The 26,225-nt window shown below is 37.5% G+C and overlaps 1 protein-coding gene across 10 annotated transcripts in view; it reads right to left on the bottom strand.

Annotated features, from left to right (window-relative positions):
• MATR3 (matrin 3) overlaps positions 1 to 26,225 on the bottom strand; it is a 45,899-nt gene that overhangs the window by 13,101 nt on the left and 6,573 nt on the right. For 2 of the 10 annotated variants that reach the window (XM_019662065.1, XM_019662038.1), the window contains exon 5: positions 3,299 to 4,393. In XM_019662065.1, the coding sequence (XP_019517610.1) occupies positions 3,299 to 4,210 (912 nt within the window). In that variant the 5' untranslated portion in view covers positions 4,211 to 4,393. Of the gene's footprint in view, positions 1 to 3,298; positions 4,394 to 15,139; positions 15,519 to 26,225 lie in introns of those variants that run through there. The other 8 variants (XM_019662060.1, XM_019662076.1, XM_019662032.1 and 5 more) reach the window with 8 other exon arrangements.

The raw sequence follows: 26,225 nt of genomic DNA, 5'->3' as shown, positions 1-26,225 counted from the left end.
GGCTACAAGCAAGAGGCACCATAGGTAAAGCCTGCAAAATTCAGAAGAGGGATTAAACAATTAACTTAGAATTTTCTGAACTAAAAATATTCTCAGATTTTATTTATAAAATATTCTTGACAGGTAATGTGTTGGGAATGGAGTAATTTTACCCTATTATGCATGCTTCTAATTCATAGAAGATGGAAAGGGTATCTAGTTGAACAGAAATTATTTATATCCAATCCCAATGCCCTTTAAAAGTTCAAACTTATGATAAAAGTGGCTGATCCTTTCAAACTACTAGAAGGCAGGCCAAGATCAAAGAATCGTTTACAAATCTCCCAAGCACACTCATTACTAATCTGTACTATCACACTTTTCTTGTTTGGTTTAAGGTGAGGATTAAGAGTCAAAAGGGCTTTTAAAAAACCCTATATCCTTGGATTCTACATTGAAGTAACTCTCACATCAGATTTCTAAAAGAATAAGGATTCATTTTTTGAATTCAGAAATTCTGTAGGAAAACTACATTCGCCTTGATGTCTTTGAGATACCTAAGTTATATAAAGAAAGGATAATTTGGAGAAACACTTCTGGAATGGCAGAATAAAGAATAACTTAAGGGCTTCTAGAATAATACTAAAAGGAAAAATATGAATGCAAGTGACAAGACAGCGAAAGGGCAGTTTTTTTTAAGTGAAAGGAATTTGAGGTTGTACAGAAAAGCCACTTCACATTCTAAAATGACCTAGAAAGAAAAGCAACACCATCACTGGAAGTCACTTAAAATATCAAAAACGATGACAAATTAGATGATGTTTTTCAACTCAGAGCTTCTTACTTCATATTAAGAAGTTTTGATCAGGTAGGTTATTTAACATTACCACTAAGTAAAAAGAACAGATTTTCCAAGTTATGCAGCAATACCAGAGAGCAGGATTAAATGTTTAAAAAATGTTCACTATCTACTTTCAACACAGGAATTTTTCTCTCAAGTCATTGTTTCTACATAAGCTATAAAACGAGTAAGGACCACCACTAAACGTGAATATTTAATTATTTTTTCAATAATGCAGATACCCAGAAAACATTAGCTTTTTAAAGGAAACTAGACTACACTGAAAATCCAGGTACTTCAACTTCTTAAATTGGTCCAATAAATTTTGTAAACCAAACAAAGGGCCTCTAAAATACTTCTTAAAATGTTCCCAATATTTTGACAGAATAAGGGCCTAAGCATTTTTACAGGTTAAAAGTACCTCTTGCACTAGGTAGGGTATCCTTACTATTAAATCCAAGGTTTCATCAAATATTTTTAAATTGTTCTTTTAATTTAGATCCATTTACTATCATTATTTATTAATATCATTGTACAGGAACTAGAAGGTAACAAAATTTGGAGGAAAAGATAATCATATATGCAAAATAGAAATTTTTCTCTGATTCAAGTCCTCTCATGGTTTCCTTTTGTGTTCCTTTACTCAACTTTTTTCTATGTGCAAGCAACAAGGTTAAATTACTGCTCAAAGTCAGGATAAGCATACTTCCAACAACAGGTTTTGATTTTTGATGACTTCAGAACGAAAAATTTTAAGTCCCTTACAATCACTTTCATTTGAGACAATGTAACTAGTGGTTTTCCTTGGAATTTAGAGATTGCAATTATTGCAAATAGGTAAGAAGTAAAAGAAAAAATTCAGTCATCAAAGTTTAATGGAACTCCTTCATTAAATCAACCTCCATCAGACCTAGAACTTGAAGTTTAGTACTGAACAAAAACTAAATTCCATGATATACTTAGTATATCCAACAAATTTGAAAAACAGACAACACCAAAAACACCAACCAAACGAAATGTCCTAATTTCTATGATTTTGGGGTTGTGTCTTATGTGAAAATTTATCTATGAACTTAAATTTAGTATTGATGTTAATTTATCTTGGTATAAAGATTAAAATATTCCTTGTTTGTGTACTTTAACTATTTATACATTAGTGCAAAAGATTTTTGTATTATAGAAATACATATTTATCTAAGAATTACTTTTTAAAGACTTTTTCAAAGTATTCCAAATTCAAATATAAGAAGTCTTTTCTATTATGTGAGACAAAAATACTGATGCAAACACAGATTAAAAACAAAATCTCTAATGATCTGTATGATTTACTCAAAACTCACTAAAAAATGCATTTAAAAGGGATAGATATGAAAAGAAAACGACCTTTCCAGATGTTACTGTAAATAAAAAACCCTGTACCAGTAACCATCAGATCAATTTCATAGTAGCAACATGTTCCAGTTAAATAGAATTAACTATACAGCACATCAGGAAAAATGGATGGTCAGATTATAGATCAAGCTAGTCAAGTGCTATAATGTTGACTTTAAGTCAACTGCACTGTATATTGAAAAAAAAAATCAGAGAAAGTAAAATTGAAACACTGAAAGAGAAAGGACAACGTATTTAAAAGGGCTTTTTGAAAAAGTTCCCATTTTGCCAGATGTGACAATTAAAGCAAAGGAGAATTCGCTATATCTTTTTTTTTTCCTCAAATGACTATACCAGAAGTCTAAGCCTAAAGTCAGAAAAAGAATATGCTTATGAGGAAACACAGAGCAGGAGACTGCAATAGTGGATTTTTCCAAGTCTCTAAAGGGATAGATGTAATATGGGATAATAAAAAGTGAGTTTTGAAGTATGTTTAAGAAAGTTGTGGAAAAGGAGAAAAAAAATGATGAAAATTCCAGTCATAGTATGAGAGTTTGCATTAAAGGGAAATTAAAAAAGGAAGAATGAACTAATCTAAAATATGAAACATAAACAAACACCAGGGCTCTACATTAACTCTTTCCCTGTAGCCACAGATAAGAAAAAAAAGAGAATTGTTCAAGAATCCATCTTTACTACATACAAATTAGCAATCAAGACAGATGGAGAGCTGAAATCTAGCATCCTGAATGGCAGAGGCACATTGACTGCAAAAAAAAAAAATACTTAAAACAATTCAACAAAGCAGACAAAAAACTGCTTAAATATGATTAAGAAGAACATATTGATGCCAAAAACCAACAAGATAATCCCAGTGGATGACAGCTTTGTGGCCAGAAGTAATCTAGGCAGATTGTATTAATGTAAAGCCCTGGTTTAAAATGCTCAAAAAACAATTACCTTCCAAATAAAGTGTTCTCAAAAGTATAAAAATTGTTGATCAACTTAGTGTCATCAGACTACAGAATTAGAGTAAAAGATATAGGTAAATACAGAATAGACACTACAATGTAAAAGAAATTAGAAGCATCTGTTGCATTAACTCACCTTATTAGAATGAACTGGCAAATCACATATAGAGCACAGATGGGGATAACCCTTCGGTAAGAGTCCATGGAAGTCTTCAATATTGCTACTTGGAGGAGCGCCCCTCTTTTTCTCAAAGAGAGATCTCTCTTGTAAGGGGCCAGGACCACGTCCCATTCTCTCATACTCACTGTCAAATTTATGATAGTTATGCGAGGTCTCACCAAAAAAAGAATCATCCCTACACCTTTCTCCATCTCTTAATCTGTCATCTTCATAATCCATTCTGTCATAATAACCAGATTCTTGAGAACGACTTCCATGGTCATAATCAAGCACTGGGTTGAGACTAGGACCACGATCATCAAAACTATCTCTTCTAAAGTGCCTTTTTTCTTCCCAATCATCCCTAGGTACTCTGTATGGTGGCTCCCGTGTAGCAGATCTGCCATCTCTACCATAACTCAATGTAGGGCCTTCTTCAGTTCTCCTCCTTTTAAGCTGTAGAAGGATTTGGGGCAAATTCTCAGGAGTAATCTTGTCCTCTGGATAACGACTCAGTTCATCTAAGTCTCTAGCAGACAGACCAAAGCTGGCCAAAATGTTACTGGCCTGGTCTGCATCTCCACGGTGTTGAGAAGACAAAGGGAGTGGACCTCTACTTCCAATGTTAAATATAGACTGCAAATTATGGGAAGAAGTACTAGCAGAAGACAGTGCACTATGAGCTCCTTGTTGATTCAATGAAGAACTCATTCCAAGATTCATTAAACTAGCAAGGCGTGCAGTACCCTGGTTCATCCTTCCAAGAGATGCTGGCATACTTAAAGACTGGGTAGCAGCAGCAAGAAGGCCTATTCCTGCTGCAGACAGGTCACGCCCATGACCCTGCGAGTCCCTACCGAGAGATGACTGCTGGAATGACTTGGACATTGTAGAACTATCTCTTGTCTAGTTTAGATTTAAAAAAAAAAAAAAAATCTTTTTTTAAGATGGCCAAAAAGAAAGCTCAAACTAGAAAACTAGGTTAACTTTGCTTCAAAAAATGGTAACGCCAAGAAAAAGGATCAATAAGGACTGCAGAATCTTCTTCAAGCTGAGAACCAGCAGACAACTCTGTAGAAAAATAAGCAATTTTAGTCATAAATCCCTTTACGTAGATGCCGTTTTTTTAAAGAAAAAAAACTTATGCATCATGTTGATTAAAAAAAAAACATTTAAGATCTCAAACTTACAAGGAATTTATTATATATCTTAAACAGATTCCAGATGTATGCAGAGCCTGCATATATTTAAAAAGTAGTCTTTCATGCTAACATTTAACTATTAAAGGGAATTTCATACTAAATTTAAAAACATTTCAATTGAAGGGTTAGATGTCTGAGTACATCAAAATTTCAGTAAAAATATAGATGGGTCTCTTCTTTCAGAAGAATAAAAATACACCCTATAATATGATGCTTAAGTTCCAGAAGACAAAAAACAAAAAAAATCAATGTCAGCAAGTCAAAGATGAATCAGTTGTATTCTGCTTTAGAAAATGAGACCTATTGTAGCTATCAGAAAGAACCAAGTAAAATCACAAGTAAATGAAGTTTAGGTGATAAGTACCTAGCATAAGATCTAAGACCAAACACAGTAACTGAGACCTTTATGCAGCAAAATCAATTTGAGGTGAAGACAGATGTGAAGAAAAATAAGTGACTTCCTACAGTTTAAGGATTTCAGCACAAATTTAAGCCAACTGCCTTCTTACTGTCCATCCTGTATCAGGCAGTACTTATTTCATTTCTAATCTTACAAGGTAAGGAGAACTAAGTATGGTCAGTACAGAAATAAGAGACTTCCCAAGAAAAAACCCAGGTACAGGAAGTATAGGTGATTTAAAGAAGTGAAACTCCCCAAGTTAGCATCCACCAACACTCTTTAATGCTCAGGGCTTCAGAACCTTTAGAACTCCAAACATGTAAAAATGAAAATGAGATCTTGCTTGCACAGATTTCTGTAAACTTTTCACAAGAATAACCACAATCACCTGGAAATTTTAAATTCTGAATAAAATCACCCAAGATGTGTTTGCAGATGAATTTTCATTGTTCTTAAATCGTTACTTTACCTCAGAAATTGTTATGGAAGAATTTGCAAAGCATTTATGTATGATTCTCAAAATATTAGTTAAATGATGTACATAACAAATATCCTTGATGAAACAGCTTTTTATAATCACAACTACATACAGAAGTCTTAAGTTGTTTGCTACAGAATTCTACCTGGAGGCTTTGTTAAATTTTATACATCTGATCACCCATACATCTAAGCACTGAAAGTTCAATATATTAAACTTTATTACAGTAAAAAAACAGGCATTATTCAACAGTTACAAGTCTATTATGGGGCCAATCCCACTAATGATAGAATAAAGCAAGGAAACACTAGACAAATAGTGGCAGAAGAAGTATTAAAAAAGTTACAGGCAGGACTAAATTTTACAAAAAGATGTAACAAAGTTAAAAAGACACAGAAATGCTATCAGAGGTGACTGGAATTACAGATGTTTTTGCACACCAAGAAAGATGAATTTGAGAAGACACCAAAGAAACTGTTTTGGATGCTAGGTAAACTACTTGGGCTTTAAGATAAGACTAATAAAATAAAGATGAGAGTTAAGTGGACTTCTTTGGATGAAAGTTTCTTTGATATGTCTTATAAATGCCATACAGAATGGCAGTTGATATACTGTGTAAAAAATTGGTAGAACCCTCAAATTTTTCATATATACTTTATTTTAAAAGATCAAAACTTTTAGAGGGTTTTTCAAAATCAGTATTTCAAAGTACCAAGGTTATCATTAATTGTGGTTTTGCCCTTCGTGTCATAGCCAAAGCTTTGTATTATTGAAAAGCAAGTTTTTTGAAAGAACTATTCTTTTCCTTCAGGGAAATTATACAATACTATAATGATCATGTGTAAAATTTTTTAATTGATCATATTTTAAGGAAATGATTGTTGGATTGCAGAGATCTCACTTTTCTCTGTAATATACAATGAAAACAGTGATTCTGCAAAAAGAAAGGTTAAGAGAAGGTAAAAGATGATAGCCTTAAAGACAAAACAGAAAATGGATGTCAGAAAAACTCAGAAAAAGGTCAAGACAAACAATGTATATTCCACGACAACTTGTAATTTCATTAAGAATAACCTTAATATTTTTGACTCAGAGTTTTAACTTATATGCAGCCCCACACAAGGACACGAGATGGTATTACTGAAAAGGAACTTAAATTTTAAAAGTCAGACCTTTGACTGAAACACAAATAACGAAATTCTTAAATTTTTTTTATTAGAAGAAATTGGACTTGAAAACAGTTTAAAGAGCATTTATGAAAACAATTTCTTGTTTCAATGGTAAACACAAGACACACCATTTTAAAAGGCTCATTGTAGTAAGACCTACTGCCTATTAAAGTTAGTACATTTCTGAGATGTTTACTATATTACTAAAGATTTTTAAAAAGATTAGCTTCTTTTACTGTGTTTTATTTCCATAATTATAAAATTTCCATTTTATAATATATTTTACTCAAGATTAATCAAGTTTGAAAACAGTTCCTTTGAGATTAATGTAAAGTATGACATCAAAATCTAATTTACGCATTTAAAATCTTTGTGTAATAAATTTTAAATGTGCATCAATGTAAAACCTTTCACTTCCAAAAAAGAAAGTACCTCCACCTCCAAATCAGGAAAACACTAAAAAAGAATGCCAAACATCATAATTAGGCTTCACAAATGCTGTTTACTATAACCTAATACTCAAATTCTTACTTAATGAACAGCTTAAAATTCATTTTTATAGACAATTCTACTAAATAATTAACCAAGAGCTTAAAGCTAGTTCATGACCTAATAATTGTAAATGCTACTAAATATGTTCATGTTCAACATCTGAACAAATATCTGTTTATGTATGGTTAAGAAATAAGTTTCAGTTAACATTCAACCCCTCTCACTCCATGAACCTATCTGATATTTTTTACTGGATTTATTTTCATCTCCAATTAAAGAACTGGAATACAAAAATATCTCAGAAAACAAAGCTTAACATACTCAGAAAGTTCATGGAGAACAGAAGCAAATGGTTGCTCTGTATCTAGATTTTCTTCTATGTAAAATAAAGATTACCTATTAGTCCTATTATTCTTTCTTCCAGAGGGTTATTTATTTAGCAGGATTACTAAAATGACCATAAGCAGACTTTAGTTCTTTCAAAGATATAGGAAAAAAATCTAAAGCTTCTAAATCCAAAATTTAAAAATTCCACGTTTTAAAAGCATCTTCTACCACCACGGGGATCTTTAGCTATGTTTTCAATTGTGTGAATTACTTCTTTAAAACAACTGATTTTAAGGTGAGAGAACTATAAAATCCTTGTAGAGATACTCAGGAAAAAAATCTTCATGTTGACATTATTTTAATCTTCATCTCACATAAAAACTCACAAACAACAGCTATAAAACTATAGTTTCTTCAGTATTTTCCCCTTCTGAATTAAAACCACAAAGGGTGCAAGAAATTTTCAGATTTTCCTAATGTTCCATCAAAGTCAAACTTGTGATCTTATTCATGTGAGAATATCCCAAATATGTTTAAGATAGCAACCAACAATATCAATACAGTAAGAATGTTCTAATCTTGTCACCAATAGATGTTAGGGATAGCTATTAGTTATTTCAAATAAGTGTCATTTGGAAAGGTAGGTGCTTAATTTTTGTTATCAATCACACAAAAGCACTGATTCCTGTGGTCAGAACTTTTTAACTTAAAAAAAAAAAAAGATTTTATTGGGGGGGTTGGGGGAAGAGAACAGTGTTGAGGAATTGGGGAAGGGGACTGGCCAAGTTGTTGTTCTTCAATCTTAGTTGTGGATGGGCGTAGCCACCATCCCATGTGGGAGGTCAAACCTGGCAGCCTCTTTGTTAAAGAGTGCACGCTCTATCCACTGAGTCATCCAGGTGGCAGCTCAGCTCAAGCTGCCAAGTTCAGTCTTAGTTGCAGGTGGGCATAGCCCACCATCGAACAGGCAATCTTGTTGTTACACCAGCTGAGCCATCCTGCCACCTGTTGGCAACTCAGTGACAGCTCAGCTCAGGCGCAGCGTCACTGATGCATGTGGGAATCGAACCGGCGGCTCTGTTGCTCAGAGCTCATGCTCTTAAGCCAACTCTTAACCAACTGAGCCACTCGGCCGATCCCTGTGGTCAGAACATTTAAACCAAGTGCCAACTCATTTCCAATTAAAATACAGGGTTAGGTTAATTATGCTGTATTTAAATTTTTCTCACTTATTAGTTTTATAATGGTTTTCTAAATAACTTATCAGCATAGTTTCCATTTTAAAACTAACATTAAAATTTACCATCACACCACTATATCTTTTCTCAATATTTTAAACTTGATTTCATTTAAAGATTTGATTTTTTAAATGAACTATTCAATTTTTTATATAGAGCTTGAGCAACTTAAAAATCTTATATGTACTTTAATGTGCATTCCTCAATGTCATAATCTCATCTCACTATGGTATACCTATGAGTGACTTAAAAGGTTTGTAAAAATAAAATAAACTACTAATTAATTTAAATAGTAAACCCCTTAGGAAATAAAGCCCTAGAGCTCTATTAATTTCAGTTTTGTACAAAGTAATACATGTAAAATGGGCCTCATCACACAATAGGAAAAGAGTAAACATCGTAAAACAGTGCCAAAACAGGTATTAATATTTAAAAATGCTTTAAGACTACTGCTCTTCATCTTACAGACCTGGATTCAATCTCTAGCCCACTTCTCGGTTCTTAGGCTAATGATAAAACTGTTGCAGGGAGTTTTCAGCTGCTAAAATAGAAAACATGTTAATCAGAAGAAGGGATTCCTATTCAGACTTGGAATATTTTCCTTCTTCCTAGCTTTAGAAATATTTCCTAGTGACTCTGAATTAGATATTAAATAATTTTCAGATTAAAGCAATCAAAGAAACTGATTCTAGAAAACCCATACTACAGGATAGAAAGTCACTCCATTTACCTGACAATTTTGACTCTTGATTTTAATCTATTGATACTAACTTGGCCTACTCTTTACTTAAAAGCAAAACTAGTGGTTTTCCTCAAGGAACCATTCTGCACCCTTAAGATTCTCCTCTCCACTCACTTTATGTTCTACTCTCTCGGTTTCCACAAACACCTGTACAGCTTTTGATTTGGTTTATACTGAGATTTTTGGAGCCCAAACACCTTGATCTGAAAACCTTGGGCAAATTACTTAACATCAGTTTGTTTTCTCATATGTAAAATGGGAACAAAAAAATATTTCATAAGGCTGTAAAGATTTAATAAATGAGTCCACATAAAACACTTAGAATGGTATCTGGCACATGGTAAGCACACACAATAATTACCTACTTCTATGTAATCTGATCTTCACAATCAATGAGAAAACAAACTCTAGAGAAAGTGACTGACCCAGAGACATCCGAATAAAGAGCTTATAAACCTTTTGCTTGTACTGTACTCATTTTATATATCAACCTCAATGTCCTATACCCATTTCTATTTAAAGCCAATATTCATATTTGAACTTTGTTACTGAACTAGAAGTCAGTTTTTAAAAGACCAGATCTAAAGACTGGTAGTAAGTAACCTAGACAAATAAGATTGAAAACCAAAAGTGAATTCTAGTGAAAGTGGACAAAATAAACCTTCCTTCATACTCTATTGCCAATCTACCTTTAAGTTACCTTCTCATCCGCCAAACAAAGTCCTTACCTTTCTATTTCCTCTGCCATAATCTTACTGGAGATCTTCAGTCCTGCCTTTCAGCTGGCCTCCTTTGCATCCATGTTCATTCTTTCAATATAAACGTCCTAAAACATCACTCATTATCTTAAACTCTACTGCTCAGAAACATACCACTCCCTACTACTTACCACATGAAGTCCACACTTTGGTTTTCAATGCCTTTCATATACTGGTTGCGTCCTAACTTATCTAAACCCACTTTCCACTATACTACAACACCTTATGAGAGAGGTCATTTTATGAGCAGACTGCTCAGTAATCAAGCAAATATAATTAGCTGGAATGTGTCTCTCCTCTCTTCATGTAATACTAGTTATTCTTATGGCCCAGCACCCCCACTTTATATAATACATTATACAAACCACTGCGTATACGAACATACAAGTTCAGAAACAGAACATTAACAAGACCTTAGATACCTTTTACCTATCAATTTCCAATGCATTCCTCTTTCCCTTCTGTATTCCCGTTTTTGTTTTACCACTTTATACCTATCCTTAAAAAACATGTTAATTTTGCATTTCTATTTTTCTTTTACAAACTGACTTAATATGTATGTATTGTTACTTGCTTTAAAACACCTGATTTATACATTAATTAAACCTACACTTTCCCTGCAATATAGATACCATTATGGCACACACACATCTATTCTGCAGATGATGAACATTTAGGCTGTCTCCAATTTTTTATCTTACCAAGAATGCTGCTATGAATATTTCTTAGTGTCTCCTGAGGCTTACGTGTAAAAATTCCTCCTCCACGGTGTTTCCCAGACAGGGGTCGGCAAACTGAGGCTTGTGAGCCACATGCAGCTCTTTGGGTAGGTTCCGTCTCAAAAGTTTGCCGACCCCGTAAGAGCCAATTCTGTCCCTCACAACAATTTAAAAATTATTCGAGATCTGTAAATATATTTTTACATAGTCACCATTATGTGAATAATATCCTTTAAACATTTTATAAACGGAGCCGGCTGAGTGGCTCGTTGGTTAAGAGTTGGCTTGGGAGTGCGAGCTCTGAGAAGAAGGGCTGCAGGTTCGGATCCCACATGGGCCAGTGACGCTGTGCCCTCTACAGCTAAGATGGTGAACAACAGCTCGACCTGGAGCTGGGCTGCCGTGAGTCGCCGGCAACGGCGCAGACTGCAGTGGGCTCTGTAAATGGCCGACAGCCAGTGTGAGCGGCTGTCCAACGGCTGACGACTGATCTGCCTCAGCCGGGAAGAGTGCAATGATAATACCAACATGGGCCAGTGAAGCGATGTCCTCCACAACTAGACTGAAGAACAAAAGGACAGCAACTTGTCTGTTCCCCTTCCCTGATTCCCCAATAAAATCTTAAAAAGAAATTTTTCATAAATGAAACTATGATAGTTTTATTCATTTTCAATTTTACTTCAGAACCACATGTACATACCCAAAGAGCCACAATTTGCTGACCCCAGTGGCTCTTCCATCTCAAAAGTTTGCAGACCCCTGCCATTGACCATACAAGGGCACACAGTTAAGTATTAAAATTGTTCTGATGTCTCACACCTCACAGCAACAATATTTTAATACAAATGTTTGTATTTCTTTGATATTGCGGTTCCTTTCCCAACTATTGCACAAATCAGGTGCTCAAATGCTTCACTTGAAATTTTCACGTATGGTATAGATTCTTCTATGGGCTACTCTACCAAAGGAAGATGTTTAATATCCTAGTAATTCATACAAAAGGGTTATGAGGGGGAACCCATACAAATCACCTTGAAAAATTAGAAAGTTCTGTACTTTCATGAACTATCTATGATACTGCAAATCAAAGATCCTATTTAGACCCTAATATCAATTGACTGCTTTCCATACTTGTTGCATTTACTGCCTGCCCACTATGACATGCACCATAGATGTTTTCCCCCTTTGTACTTCTTATCCAATAGCAGTAGCTGGGAAGAACTATACCTCATTCCCGCCCATTGTTACCCTCCTTGTTTTCTTACTAACCCAATTCTACCTAAAGATATGTACCAACAACCAACCACAGGCTAGTGAGACTCTAGATCAAAGAGAATGCCAGAGACATGCCATCTTCAAAACTTTCCAGAAAAAAAGCAAGGATTTTGTATCAATTAGCCTTTAAACTTTAGAATAGCTTTTTTAAATTTTTTAATTGAACCAATGAGAACGTCCACTACATAGCAAAGAATTATAAATTTCAACGATTTCCAGGACAGTGTTAACCTTGGAATAACTGCGCAGCATGTACGCAAAACTACAGTTTACAACCCTTCTATCCTACCCAAGCAACTTAGAATTGTCTATCCCAAAGTCAAGTCAAGTGCATTCAGAAACTTGCCACAAGTGTGGAATACTTTTAAAGCAATTCTAACTAAGCGATATATAAAAACAAAGTACTTTTAACTAAAAAATGTTCTAAGAACATCTAATAAACCATTATCCAATTCTTTGTTTTTTGGTCATTCTTGAAGTAGTTAATGGGTGCAGTTCCTATTGTAACCTAATTAGCATTAGTCACAATAATGGAAAACAACATTTTTACATAAGAATGTCTCCAGATTTCTGTTATAATAGCAAACAACTTTTTGTCACTTGAAAACTGCACTTCAGACTTCAAGAACCTGGCTCACTTCTATCTCAATTCCCCTCAAAAATACAAGAGATCCTAAAATACAAAATAACTTGAGATTCTGGTATTAAGCAGTTCTAACACCTACAAGAAATGCCCTCTACCCCCCCATTACGAAAGCAAACATAATTTTTTTTGGTGGAAATTTCAAAGAAACGACAGGGAAATACAAATTACCCATAGCACCAACATCTAGAGCAAATATTTTTGAGGTATATTTCTCATTTTATGCTTATTTACATGTCCCTTAAACAACAATATATTAAATTTGGCAGCAGCAGTTTTATTACATTTTCTTTCCAATTAATACCATATTTCATTATCATTTTCCCATCATTACTCTCCTTTTTAAACATTGTTTTAAATAGCTGTATAGATTGCTATTTGATGGCCACATTATAATTCATTTCCAAATGTTGAATCTTTTAGATTTTGAACATGCTTAATAATTGAGATTAACATTTATATACATAAATCTTTAACACACTATTTCCTTAGGATACATTCCTGTAAGAATAGTCCTTTCATTTTCAAGCCTATTTATTAACACATGAAGAGTCTAACTCAAGTATCCAATCAAGATGCAAGCATTCTAGAAGGCACTGGCAACACTGCCACTGCATCCTTGGACTTAAATGTTCTCTTCCATAAAATTAGGGATTTGAACTCCATTTTATTTCTAAAATTATGTAAAAAACATTTTCTTTGCATTCCTCAATCGTTAAAATTTGTTATCATTAACGGACTTATATTAGTTACACTTCCCTAATATTAGCATGTTTAAAGACTCCTTTAACATACACAATGTTTTATCAAGGGTGGTTAAATCCTTCCGAATTAGTTCAAAATGCTATGTAAAAGCAACTCCACTTACACATAAGTGAGAAGGGAGATATGTAAAGATGATAAAGTGAAAACTTCCTTTCTGTAAAGTATATACTAATGTTATAAGCATGTAACGTTAGATGTAAGGAAGAAATGTAAATTTAAAGCACTTCAACACAAACACCTTCTGGCTAATGATCGCTTTTCCAAATCTTATATAACCAACCAGAAAAATCTTCATGTAGTACTTCAATTGTGTTCAATTTCAAGTTTGTAAAAACATGCTAGTTAAGTGGAAAGGCATACCACAGAGCGTTTTTTCAACAAAACCTGTTTACCCCGCCTTCTTGATTACTAAAACAATACTAATGTTGAAAAATTACGTCGCTAGGCTGCTTAGATGACCGAACCATTGAGTTTTTTAAAAGGAAATTTCCCTTTGAATATTTAAGCTTAAGGTATTTTTGCCTGCAGAGAACTGTTTAAATTTACCTGGGAGAAAACTGTGTCTTACTATTTAAAAACCTTAAACCACGCTCTGTTCAACAAGCAAAACGCAGCATCAATGCAAAAATCTCATGACTACGACATGGAAAAATCAACGACTCTTCATTATTCTAGGGCGCTTGAAAGACTAGACATTTCGGAATCGCCATAACCATTGTAGAAATATCTGGCTGGAAAATTGTAACTGATCCAACAGGAATATTCCACAAAGTAGGGCGACAAAGCAATATAAACATATAGGAGATAGCCCTCCACGGTGAATGGGAAAGTCCCTGTGGAACACAGAACATGGCACAGCGCATGAAAAGAACAACGATGGGACTACACCACGATACTCCAAACCCTTTGTCTGGAAACCGGAAGGTCCCACACCTCAACGATCCTCTCTGGAGTAACCTAGACTGATAGCATTTTAATAAAGGGAAAAGGAATGTGAAGTGACTCTCCAAACAAGTAACAATCTCCTGCCTCGCAGCGTACTGCAGAAGGCTTTATCCACGACGCAATACGGAAAACAAGCGTTAACGTTTCAATTTTTCGGCCATTTTTAAGCGATGGGGGTGGGGAGAGGTTGTTTCTGAGGTTCGGCTAAAGTCGCGCGCGCATGTGTGGGAGGACAGGGGAGTCTTAGGGGGCGCTATGCAGCGATGGGTTAGGAGCAGAGCGAAGGCCATGACACCAAAAACGCTGCTCAAACGGCTAAGCTTTTCAGATTCTGCGAAATCCTCCATTTTGGGACACATTTTCAGGCGCAAAGGGGAATAAAAAGCAAACATGTATATGGGAGTGGCGCTATGCAAGAGCTTCGCTATCTTAACTATCCTCCCCAAACGGCAGGCCCCTATGGACAGTGAGTCCCTCAGGCCTCCAGCGCTCCTCCCTTTCCCTCAGCGCTGCAGCTCGTGTAACGGGCTCGTTGTCCCGCCCCCGCCGACAGCAAGCCCAGGACGCGGGACGCTCAGCCGATCGGCTGCTCTCGGCGCCCCCGACTGTTTCGCCACACCCTGGGCCCTTGGCTGACCGCGTCTATCCCTCGAGGACCGCTCACCTCCGCCACCCGAGGAGGCTGGTTGCGCCGCCACTGCGCTCCTAACATGGCGGCCGCCGATTAGGCGGCTCACATACGCAGCGCGGAGGAAGGCAGAGCGGGCGGGAGCGAGCAAGAAAGGCGCGCCACCGGCTCCCCGCAGCCTCTGTCGCCATCGCTGCCTCCTCCCGGCGGACGCGGAGAGCCCCCGGCCACCCCACCCCGATTCTTACCCGCTTCACGCCTACCTTAAGGAAAGGGAGAGAGAAAAAGGAGAGGTACCTCTCCCAGCGAGCGGGACGCGGAGGATCCCACAATCCCCCGCAGCAACGGCGCTGGTAAGAGGTGGCAGCAGCGGCTGCAGACCAAGAACAAACCCACTCTCGCGAGAGGCTGCCCCCACCCACCTTGGGTCTTGTTTCTGCGCGCCCAGGCCCCTCCCCCTACGGAGCGCAAGCACTTCACTGATGCTCTCAGCGGCGGTCGTTGTTCTCTCATCCGGGAGCCCGCCTGTGGCGGGAAATGGAGAAAGCCACATCGTACGAGTTCGAGTCCCATTTCCCAAAAAAGCTTTTTACCACCCCCTAAATTGCCTGGTGTAAAATTTAAATAGGGTGTCTTATCAGCTAGTCGCGGAAGTCCCTGGCTTAGACCCTATTGCTATTCTGATTGTTTGCCGATTGGTAGATAGCACAAGGAAGGGGAAGACGATACCAATTTGGCTGGTTTTTAATCTCAGGAATTCTGTGCAGGAGGGTCATTGAGGCGAAAGCCAGCGAACCCATCTCACTGAAAAGACCGCCGCCACCATCTGGTGAATTTGACTGAATGTAAAACACTCTTGAGACTGATAACAGGCTCTGGATGAGCAAAGGAATACCACGTGTGGAAAAACCTAAGGAGGACTCATAAATTGCAGTTAAGGCTGAAGGCAATAGCCATTTCCCTGGAGTTTCAAATACAATTACAAAGGGACGGTCACCTGAAGTATTAAGTAAATTAGTGAGTACAAGTCCTGAATACTGGCACTCAAATTTTAAAAATCTTAAGTGTGCTGAATCAGATTCGCCTCTTTGAAAAATTGTCCTGGGTCCACTGTGAAGATAGTGGAGAGGACAAAGATGGGAGACTAGGGGCCAGTAGGAAAAAGCAATCATGTAAGACAAAAAAGCAAGTCTTGTTAATTTGATTGGATAGAGTAGATGGAGAGAAGTGTCATGGATAAATGACAACTCTAGGGTTAGCAGTGTTATTAAGGAACACTGGAAGATATTTCAGCTGGGGAGACAATAAGGCAAGTTCAGTTTGGCATCCATTTTAAGTGGTATTTATGGGTCTTGAGCTTAGGGTAAAAGGGTGTGTGTTAGGACTAATTTTAGCTGCTATAAAGGAAGCAATGAGTTGCTAATATCCTGAATAGAGAGGCCTTAGTGATACGGGCCAAGTGAGTAGCCCCTCCACTGATTTTAAGTTTCCTTTTTCTTAAAGTTTTTTAGCTTCTAAATTATTCTATAAATCAGTTTTTTAATCATAAACAATATTGTTTTTAACCTGTATCCAGTTTTCCTTGAGGCTCAGGTTTGACCCCTGGTGCGGGAACCTAGCCCAGAAATGGCGTCGAGAAGGGCCTACTCTCTGGTAACATTAGGACCAAGGCTTGAGAAACTTATCAGGTAGAGCTGAATGGCAAAGGAGACCAAGTATGGAGGTGGCGGCTGGAGGGTGTATTAAGGGAGGGAGGTTGGCAGGAGCAAAAGATATTGGAAAAAGGAGAGGCACACAGTGTGCTGTCTTGACAGCCAAAATACTCAAAGGACAAACTGATCAACGGGGTCAAATGACCTTAAAGTCAAGACTAGGCCTAAAATCAGCTACAAAAGATTCAGCAACATGGTCCTTAACATTGAGTTGCTTCTGGCAAAGTGGAAGAAATCAGACCAGAGGTGCTGAGTATTTGGAAAGCAGGAAGATGGAAACTACCCAATGCAGAAAAAGTTTGGCTGAGACTGGAGAAACCAGGGTTGAAGGTTTTTGTTTTACTATGGGAAGTTTCAAGCACAATTATGTTGGCAGGATGGTTATCTTAGGAAAGGATTGGTTGAAAAAAAAAAAACACAGGGAACTATCTCTTCCCTGTTTTTTAAACTCATAATGAATGCTCCTAAAAGAACGGGATCCGAGGAAGACAGACGTGCTTTTACTGTAACTGGAGGTATGGGGAGTATGGTGCTGACTCTTCATTGTTTGAAGACATGGGAATTAGTCAGGTGACTTCAATTTTCTGTGACTAAGTCATCTGTTGAGAGGTCTAGAATTGTACCAGGGTAAAATTTTAAGTAGCCATTGTGAAGAGTGGAACTGCAACTCCACATTTCCATTTCCATGTATGTTGTATGATTTTCTACAGGTTTTGAGAAAACATTAAGTAGAATTCAAGGCCTGGGCCTCCCCTAAATAAGTTTAAGCCCACTATATAGTTAGCTTTGGAATGAAATTTTGGGGATCCTAATTCTTTAGTAAATCTTCGGTCTTCCTTCCACTCAAAGCCAGATCTGCCTCCTACTCTGTGAGCCTTTGATTCCAACTGATCTTGGCTAAGACTTCCCTTTATGTTGTCCTCAGTTATTTAGATGACACATGCGGCTCTGCTGTTCTGGAGACAAAAACATGAATGCATCTTAGTTCAGATATGCACTTACCCTTGCTTTTGTATAGGCTGTAATGCCATCTGGTGATCACACAGAAAAGAAAAATCAAACTTTTTCAATTGAGTAATTATTTATTGAGGATCTGCTCAGTGACTCATCAGCAACAATACACATTGGAAACCAAAGTTAATACAAAATTCCGGTCATCAAATGCCTATTTCATGAAGGACAATGTAGAAGGGATGGGATGGGGGTGGGGGCAAAGTGGGGAAACACCAGGATAGTCTGGATTTGAGCTGATAGTGAAGGCCATTTGTAATTTTGAGCACAGGAGGCACAATGATTGAGGACACATATTTTGACTCCACACAATCAATAAGCAGCTGATATATCATAATTTAGAAGGTAAAGTGCCATTATTCCTATTTTACATAAGAGATTAAAAATTTGCCTATGGTCATATGAAGCTAAATAGTGACAAAAAGCCAGGATTCAAACCCAGTTCTATATGAACACAAACCCAGAGCTTTTCAGCATTATACTGTACTGCCTTCAGCAGAGCTGTGATCTCAGACTCTCCTGGCAGTCCATAATCTAGTTATTTTAAAATCAGGTTTAATGGCCTAGAAGTAGGTCATTTTTATGCTTTAGACTATTGAAAAAGAGAAAGCTGTTAACCAGTGGCCCTTTTAGTAGTGGCATGGGGGTGGAGGTGGGGAAAGGGGCTTAAAGTTTTCCCAACTTCTATTTCCCTACATAAAGGCTACCATCATCAACCACTTCTTGTGTGGTCTAAGGATTTTCTATAAATATATAAACATTTTGTGTGTATGTGCACATACATACACTTGTGGTGAATTAAAGATAGTCATGAATTCCACTCTTTTCATGGAATAGTGAAATCAGTTTCCCTCTGCCTGCATCTGGAAGGGCCCTGTAACTGACTTTGACCAATAGAATGCAGAAATGACTTTTAAGATCTGCTTTTATCCACTTGGAACCCAGTTGCCATGCTGTGAGAATTCCAACCAATATGAAAGGCCACATCAGTTTACAGCTCCAGTGGAGCCAGCAAGTGACAGCCAGGACCAACTGCTACCCAAAGTCAAGCTTTCAAATGGCTGTAGCCCCAGTCAAGCCATGTGGAACATAACCACCCAGCTGAGCCCAATCAACCCACAGAATTTGAATACTTGTTTAAACCAGTACTAAGTTTTAAGGTTTGTTATGCAGTGATACACTAAACAAAGCTTAAAGATTATATACTACACTGTTTTTAATTCCTTGGATATCTTCCAATAAAGCTGCCTAGTACTCCATTATAGGGATGGTACAAAATATAACCAATGTTCTAACATTTTACAATTTACTTTTTGCTATTCAAAGCAGTGATTAAAAAAGTCATGTATATATTATTCCACACATGTAAAAGTATATGTGTAGTTTAAGATAAACTTGTTTTCTAGAGCTACACTGTCCACTTTCTAATTGCCATAAGCTACACTCATCTCAGTCTTATTGTCTACATTTAGCTAGTGGACAGCTGGGAGAACATTTCTGCCATTGCAGAAATTTTTATTATACAGTGCTGTCCTAGAGCCAGGATCAGGCACAATTTCTGTGGAGGGACAAACGTTATTTTAGGCTTGTGGGCCATATGGTCTGTCAGAAATACTCTGCAATTTTAGTGCAAAAGCAGTCACAGACAATTGGTCAATAAATGAGCATGACTGTATTCTTAACATTAAAATTGGAATATCATAATTTTCACATCTCAAAATATTCTTTTGATTGCAGTGGAATTGTTTAGTAAGAGTATACATATTTTTTAATTTAAAAACCTAGTTTGCCCTCCTTAAAGATTTTACCAATTTTCTCTGAAGAAATGAGTGCCCGTTCCCCTGTTCCTTTGATAACTTATCCAAATCTATTTGAAAATCTGATTGCTGGAAAAGGAAATCTCAACTATGATTTTATTTGCTTTAATTGGGGTTAAGCATCGTCTTTCAAATGGTCGTATCTTTTGCCCATGTACCTATTGGGTTGTTGAGCTTTTTACTTTTTTATTTATAGAAATTGTAATAAGGAAAAATTAACCCTTGGCAAACATCTTTTATTAGTTGTTTTTTTTGTTGTTGTTTAGGATGTTATTCCCTACAGAACTTAATCTAGTCACATCCATTACTTTTAAGTATTCTTCATTTTGTTTTCAACTTAGAAGGCAAAGCCACTACACAAAGAAAAAACTTTTTTCTTTTCTTCCTGTACTTTTAAAATTTAATTTGGTTCAGGATCTATTTCTAGAATTTCGTATCTGTTCTATTCTGTTTTCTTTCTGTTAATGTTTTAATATCTTTTAGGGCTAGTTTTCCTTTATGACTCTAATTTTGTACATTATGGTTATTCTTATTTTTCCAAATGAATTTTAGAATCAACTTGTCTATTTCCAAAAATAAAACTGTTATTTTTATTCAGATTTTTAAAGAACTTAGTTTTCTTTAGAATTATTTTTATGTTGCGATTTCTTCGACATGGTATAACTTACCATTTAAGGTCTCATTTGTGTCTTGTCAGTATTTTCATGTTTTCTTCATATATAACTTTTTTGTCTCCCTCAATATTCCTCGATTTTATTTTCCTTCCAGTTTATCTTCAAACAGATTTCTTGCTATTTCAATGAACTATTTTTAGTTGATGCCCATAGCATTCAAGTACTTACCATCTACAAGTGATTTTTACTTCTTTCCCCACTATGCATTTATTTCCTTCTCTTGCCTAATTGCCTTTTATAGTACACTTGAACAAAGCTCTTTCTTTTTTCAACAGGAACACTCCTAGGGTTTCTCTATTAAGCATCACATAGATTTTTGGAATAGATAAATTTTACCATGTTAGGAATCTGGACAGTCAACAATTTTAGTAAATGCCATTTTAGCATGTAGGGAGATTATGTCTTTTTTTTTTTTTAAGATTTTTATTGAGGAATTGGGGGATGGGAACAGCGTTGGGGAATTGGGGGAAGGGGAACAGACAAGTTGCTGTCCTTTTGTTCTTCAGTCTAGTTGTGGAGGACGTCGCTTCACTGACCCAGTTGGTATTATCATTGTGCTCTTCCCGGGTGAGGCAGATCAGTCGCTGGCTTCTGGATGGCCGCTCATAAGGGATGCTGGCTGCTCACGCTGGCTGCTGGCTACACACGGTAGCTTATGGCGCCCACTGCAGCAGGGGCTGCAGCCTACGTCATTGCCGGCAACTCACGGCAGCCCAGCTCCAGGTTGAGCTGTTGTTCAGCATCTTAGCTGTGGAGGGCAGTGTCACTGGCCCTCATATGTGGGATCCGAACCGGGGCCCTCTGGCATCCCAAGCCAGTTCTTAACCATCGCGCCACTCGGCCGGTAGATGGAGACTCCTTTTAAAGGCTAAGGGGTATGTGAGTATGTGTTCTGTTTATGTTAAAAACAAAAGGAATCCTCCTCAAGATACAGCAAGAGTGGCTAAGATGCTGATGTCCTGAAACAAGGCATTTGGCATTTGTAATAGGTGAAAGATGTTATTCTGAATGAGGTTGATGATTGAAGAAGACAAGTAGATAACTATGAGAATTAGTTGGAAAGACTAGCTTTGGAGCCAGATTCAATGAACATCACAGTAGTTCCTGGACCCACTAACTGTGACTTTGGGCAAATAACAACATATACCATGTAGTCCAGTTGAGAGGATTAAGAGATGTGTAGAATGAAGTTAGCAGTTCTGGAACATGGTCAACATATAGTAAATGTCAATATTCTACATTGCCACATTTGTCCTGCAGTATATTTATCCTAAAATAACAAAACCATAAATTCAAAGATTATTCATTTTTATAGAGCCCCAGAGTAAACACGTTAAAATTCTCCATTTAAATTTGGTTATAAGTTTTATCCTGGCACCTACTTGTCAGTGCAATGACTGCTAGTTAAGATTCTGCAAGTTAAAATTTACACAGAGATGTTTCACATATTTTCGTAACTATAAAGACATTTATAGATTACCAAAAAGAAGTAACAAAAGCCCACATATATATTTTAGTTAACAGAGTCTCTAATTTTAACAAGTCCTCTGCAAATCCACTATTTTCATTTATTACTTTTTGAAGTTAAATTTATTCTCAAATAGTTGTGCAGTATGTTGTATCTTTAGGGTCCACTAGCCAATGATTTAGAAATCTGACACCTTTGTTTCCATCACCTTTTTTTTCAAAATTTTTAAAAAAGAACAAAACCAACACTCTCATTACTCTTACTGGGGTACTAAAAAGCAAGATATGCCTATGGCCTTACTCTATTTTGGGTACATTATGACACATAGATATTAATATTTACCAGCTGGGGCTCTTTAGTTAGCTGCCCATAGAATTGAGGCTCCTTGGCTATATGGGAGTGAGGTAAACCTTTAGAAGCTGGTGAATACCTTTTCAAAGCACTCTTACATGGCATCTGACTGTCTGGCTCTGTGTTAAAACATGGTGTAAGGATACATATAGTGGGTGCTCAGTTAGGGAAAGTGGCTTCTCTGCAGAAGTGCAGCAGTCTGAGGTAAGATCTCAAAGTAGACAAAGTGGATTAGGATGATGGAACCAGATAGGGAGGGAAACAGCAAGTGCAGAGACAGCAGCAAAAGGCTTATCAAAGACTGAAATAAACCAGTTTGGCCAGAAAGGAATCTGAAGGTGATAAAGATAAATAATGCAGGAGAGGTAAGGATAGACTGTGCAAGAACTGAGAGGCCATGCTAAGGTGAGCAAGGACTGTGGTCTTATTCATCACTTATCCCCAATATCTAGCATTGAGCTCAGCTAATAAAAGCCATAAAAAGGGTAGGAGTTAAATGACCAGTTTTTTGACAAGATGAGTAATTAGCATAGGTTACTGTCTCTAACTCACGCATGGAGATTAGGGATTGAGAAATTACATAAATATGAAGAGGTTCCCCCACCCCCTACCCCCAAGGAAGAACAGATCATGACTGGGTCTTACTATACAGGGGCAAGAAATGGAAACGCAATATAGAAAAGGATACAGTGCCATTGGAGTAGGAGTAGTATAGGCTGGGATAGAACTTTTCTATTCTACCCCTTTCCCCTCCCGTTCACTGCCTCATATCCAACCCATCACTGGCTGGGGTGGCCAGCGTATTACAAGCTTACCTAGCCCCTGGAGTTCTCAAGAGAATTACAACTGAGGGGAAGGAGTGGAATTTTACCATCTGCCACCCTGGTGAAGCCCAGATTCTAACTCAGAGGCTCTGTGCCTTGAGGGTACCTCTACTCTTTCAACTCTTTAGGACACTAGGGCTGGGCTCCTCCCTTTTATCAACAGCTGACACAAAATTCCCATCTTCTACTGTGAGCTCATCAGGTAAAAATAATCAATCATCTGGGGACTGCAACATCTGCTATAGAAGACTACAGGGAGGCAGGCCGGCGGGCCGAGTACTCATTGGTTAAGAGTTGGCTTGGGACGCCAGCTCTGAGCAGCAGGGCCCCGATTCCGATCCATTAGAGCCAGTAACACTGCCCTCTACAGCTAAGATGGTGAACAACAGCTCGACCTGGAGCTGGGCTGCTGTGAGTTGCCGGCGACGGCGTAGGCTGCAGTGAAGTTGCAGTGGGCTGCCTTAGGCTACCGTGAGTGGCCAGCAGCCAGCGAGAACTGCCAGTGGCCAGCAACCGATCTGCCTCACCTGGGAAGAGCACAATAATACCAATATGGGCTAGTGAAGTGACGTCCTCCACAACTGGACTTAAGTTCAAAAGGACAGCAACTTGTCTGTTCCCCTTCCCCAATTCCCAATGCTGTTCCTCTACCTCAATTCCCCAATAAAATCTTAAAAAAAAAAAGTAACGTTAATTGAATATAGAGGGCAATGAATTTATGGATCCTGGTTGGCACACATAATATTTCATTATTTTACCTGCTGACAGGGCCTAGAAGCAACACCTCAGTATCAAGAGCACATCTAGGGCCAGCCGAGTGGCTCAGTTGGTTAAGATCTCTCTCAAGAGTGCAAACTCTGAGCAACAGGGTCGTCAGTTCACAGCCCGAGCTGAGCTGCTGCTGAGCTGCCAATAGGTGGCAGGATGGCTCAGCTTAAAAAAATAAAAAATCACATCTAGGATGGCCAGCTGCCTCAGGTGGTTAGAGCGCAGGGCGCAATGCTCATAACACCAAAGTTGCTGGTTCAATTCTCACGTGGGCCACTGAGGTGTGCCCTCCACAACTAGATTGAAACATCTACTTGACTTGGAGCTGATGGGTCCTGGAAAAACAGTTCCCCAATAAAATAAAATAAAAAAGCACATCTAGCACCCAGATCTGCATTCCTTAATATCATTAAATAATAAAGGAACCAAAGGTCCTTGGATAAATAGTTGACTTAGAGATTGGGACAGGTTTAAGATACAAAATGAGCCCAGAACATCACATAGTGCCATAAAGTGAGATGTGCTTAAAAACAACAATCCCACAATGATATGAAGGGACACAGAAGCCAACTGAAAGAGCTCCCAATGGCCAAAGATGGAACACTCTGAACAAAAGAAGTATTATTGAATTATTTCCCGAAGTATAAAATAAATATCCACGACTCCATAGTAGTATAAATAAATTGAATAAATGGGGGAGAAAAGACCACTTTCTTTTTGAAAAATTCCAAGTAACTTGTGTGGGCTGTACATAGTGACTTCATTGCAAAGTGTACAGTATTGGGTGGAGGGGAGTAACTTTAAGGTGGAGAAATCTGGCAAACAAGACCTCAGCTAGGTGATCAAGTCTAACATCAACAGTAATAAATCATGTTGTTGGTATGTGCTCTTGGTATGTGATGGGAAGGGTACATTACCTCTGTGGTTTTCCTTTCAAAATCCCTTAAGCCCAGCCTGATCATGAGAAAAACTCAATCCTAACTGAGGGACTTTTATAAAATATCTGACTCAAAACTCAAGGTCATCAAAAACAAGGGAAGTCTAAGAAGTTGTCACAGTCAAGAGGAGTCTAAGGAGACATGATGACTATATGTAATATCCTCAGTGGGATCCTAGAACAGATAGAGTACATAAGATAAAAACTAAAGAAATCTGAATAAAGTATGGACTTTAGTTAATAATAATGTATCAATATTAGCTCATTAATTATGACAAACATACTAATGTAAGATGTTAATATTAGGGGAAACTGGGTGTGGGGTACATGGGAATTGTTTGTGCTATCTTCACAACTTTCCTGTAAATCTACAACTATTTTAAAATCAAATTTCAAGGGCTATTTTATCCCCCCCTTCCCAGGTAGTAAAGTCAGTCACCCAAATAAGAACAGAACATCCTCACACCCCCAAGGGACTTTACTGGACAACAGGGAGGGTTAAAGTAACAGGGGCCCCTTTAAACCAGTCCTTAGATACTAAATTGACAAATCTATGATCCAGCAAGTTGGCTCATTAAGTGTTCCAAAATAGTAATAAAGAGAAATGTTACTAGGCAGACATTCTAAGTATTATAATTTGTTAATTCAGTGAAATTCTTTTCCAAGAGAATATTGACAGGCTCATTAACTGGAGCTGTTCCTAAAACCCCAATTAAGCAAAAAGATTAACAGGAGTCATTGTCACTTTTTAAAGTTCTTAATTAATTGTTCTTACCAGGTTGTTTTCTTTTGTGTGAATTCCTAGGCACTGAGCCTCCTATTAGTGTCCCTTTGGGGCATGCAGAATTTATTCTTCTGGGGTTTTGTTTTCCTGATTGAAATTTGAGACGTGATCCAAATTTTCAATGCAAAAGCCTATTGACAGTAGCTTCTTTCAACCCTGAAACAGGTGACAGGATAGCGCTCAATACTTGGGGCCCCCTACTCACCCTGCTTTCGTTTTTCCTCTTAATATGATCCAGGACTGAGGCCTGAGACTTGATCAGAGCAATGAAGAGGGGCACTTGTGTTCACTAACTGCTACCTATGGTAGGTGGCAGCTTGGATATTTACAGACCAGTGACCCTGCCAGTACAATTTCAGTTTCCATTGCCAAAGGATGATAAAGAGAAGGAATGAGTAAAAATCTACTTTGAAATGTTTTACACTTCATCATCTTCCTAAGACTCACCAGGAAATAAAAAAAATCAAGTCAACAGGGAGTAGTAGGTGACTAATTAACTTCATTTATCAAGTAGGAAATCCCATTAAATTATTTTAATGTGCATGATTAAGTCATTGAAACCGCTTAGGGTATTAAATACAGGCACAAATACCAAGTGAATTATCCCTTTTCAAGTAGCAACATAGGGGCCTTTCTGCACCTGGGTAGCATTCATGGTCAGGAAGGCAATCTGTATACTCAGAGGAACTTGAGATCCTGTATTTAAACCCTGGCTATTCATGATATTTAATATTTCCCCCCCTTTTTTTTTAAGATTTCTATTGGGGAATTGGGGG

This window comes from Hipposideros armiger, unplaced genomic scaffold (assembly GCF_001890085.2).
Source record: "Hipposideros armiger isolate ML-2016 unplaced genomic scaffold, ASM189008v1 scaffold_11, whole genome shotgun sequence".
In the NCBI taxonomy this organism is placed as follows: domain Eukaryota; kingdom Metazoa; phylum Chordata; class Mammalia; order Chiroptera; family Hipposideridae; genus Hipposideros; species Hipposideros armiger.
Note: the sequence above shows the minus strand (reverse complement) of the source record. Positions and strands in the feature narration are given on the sequence as shown.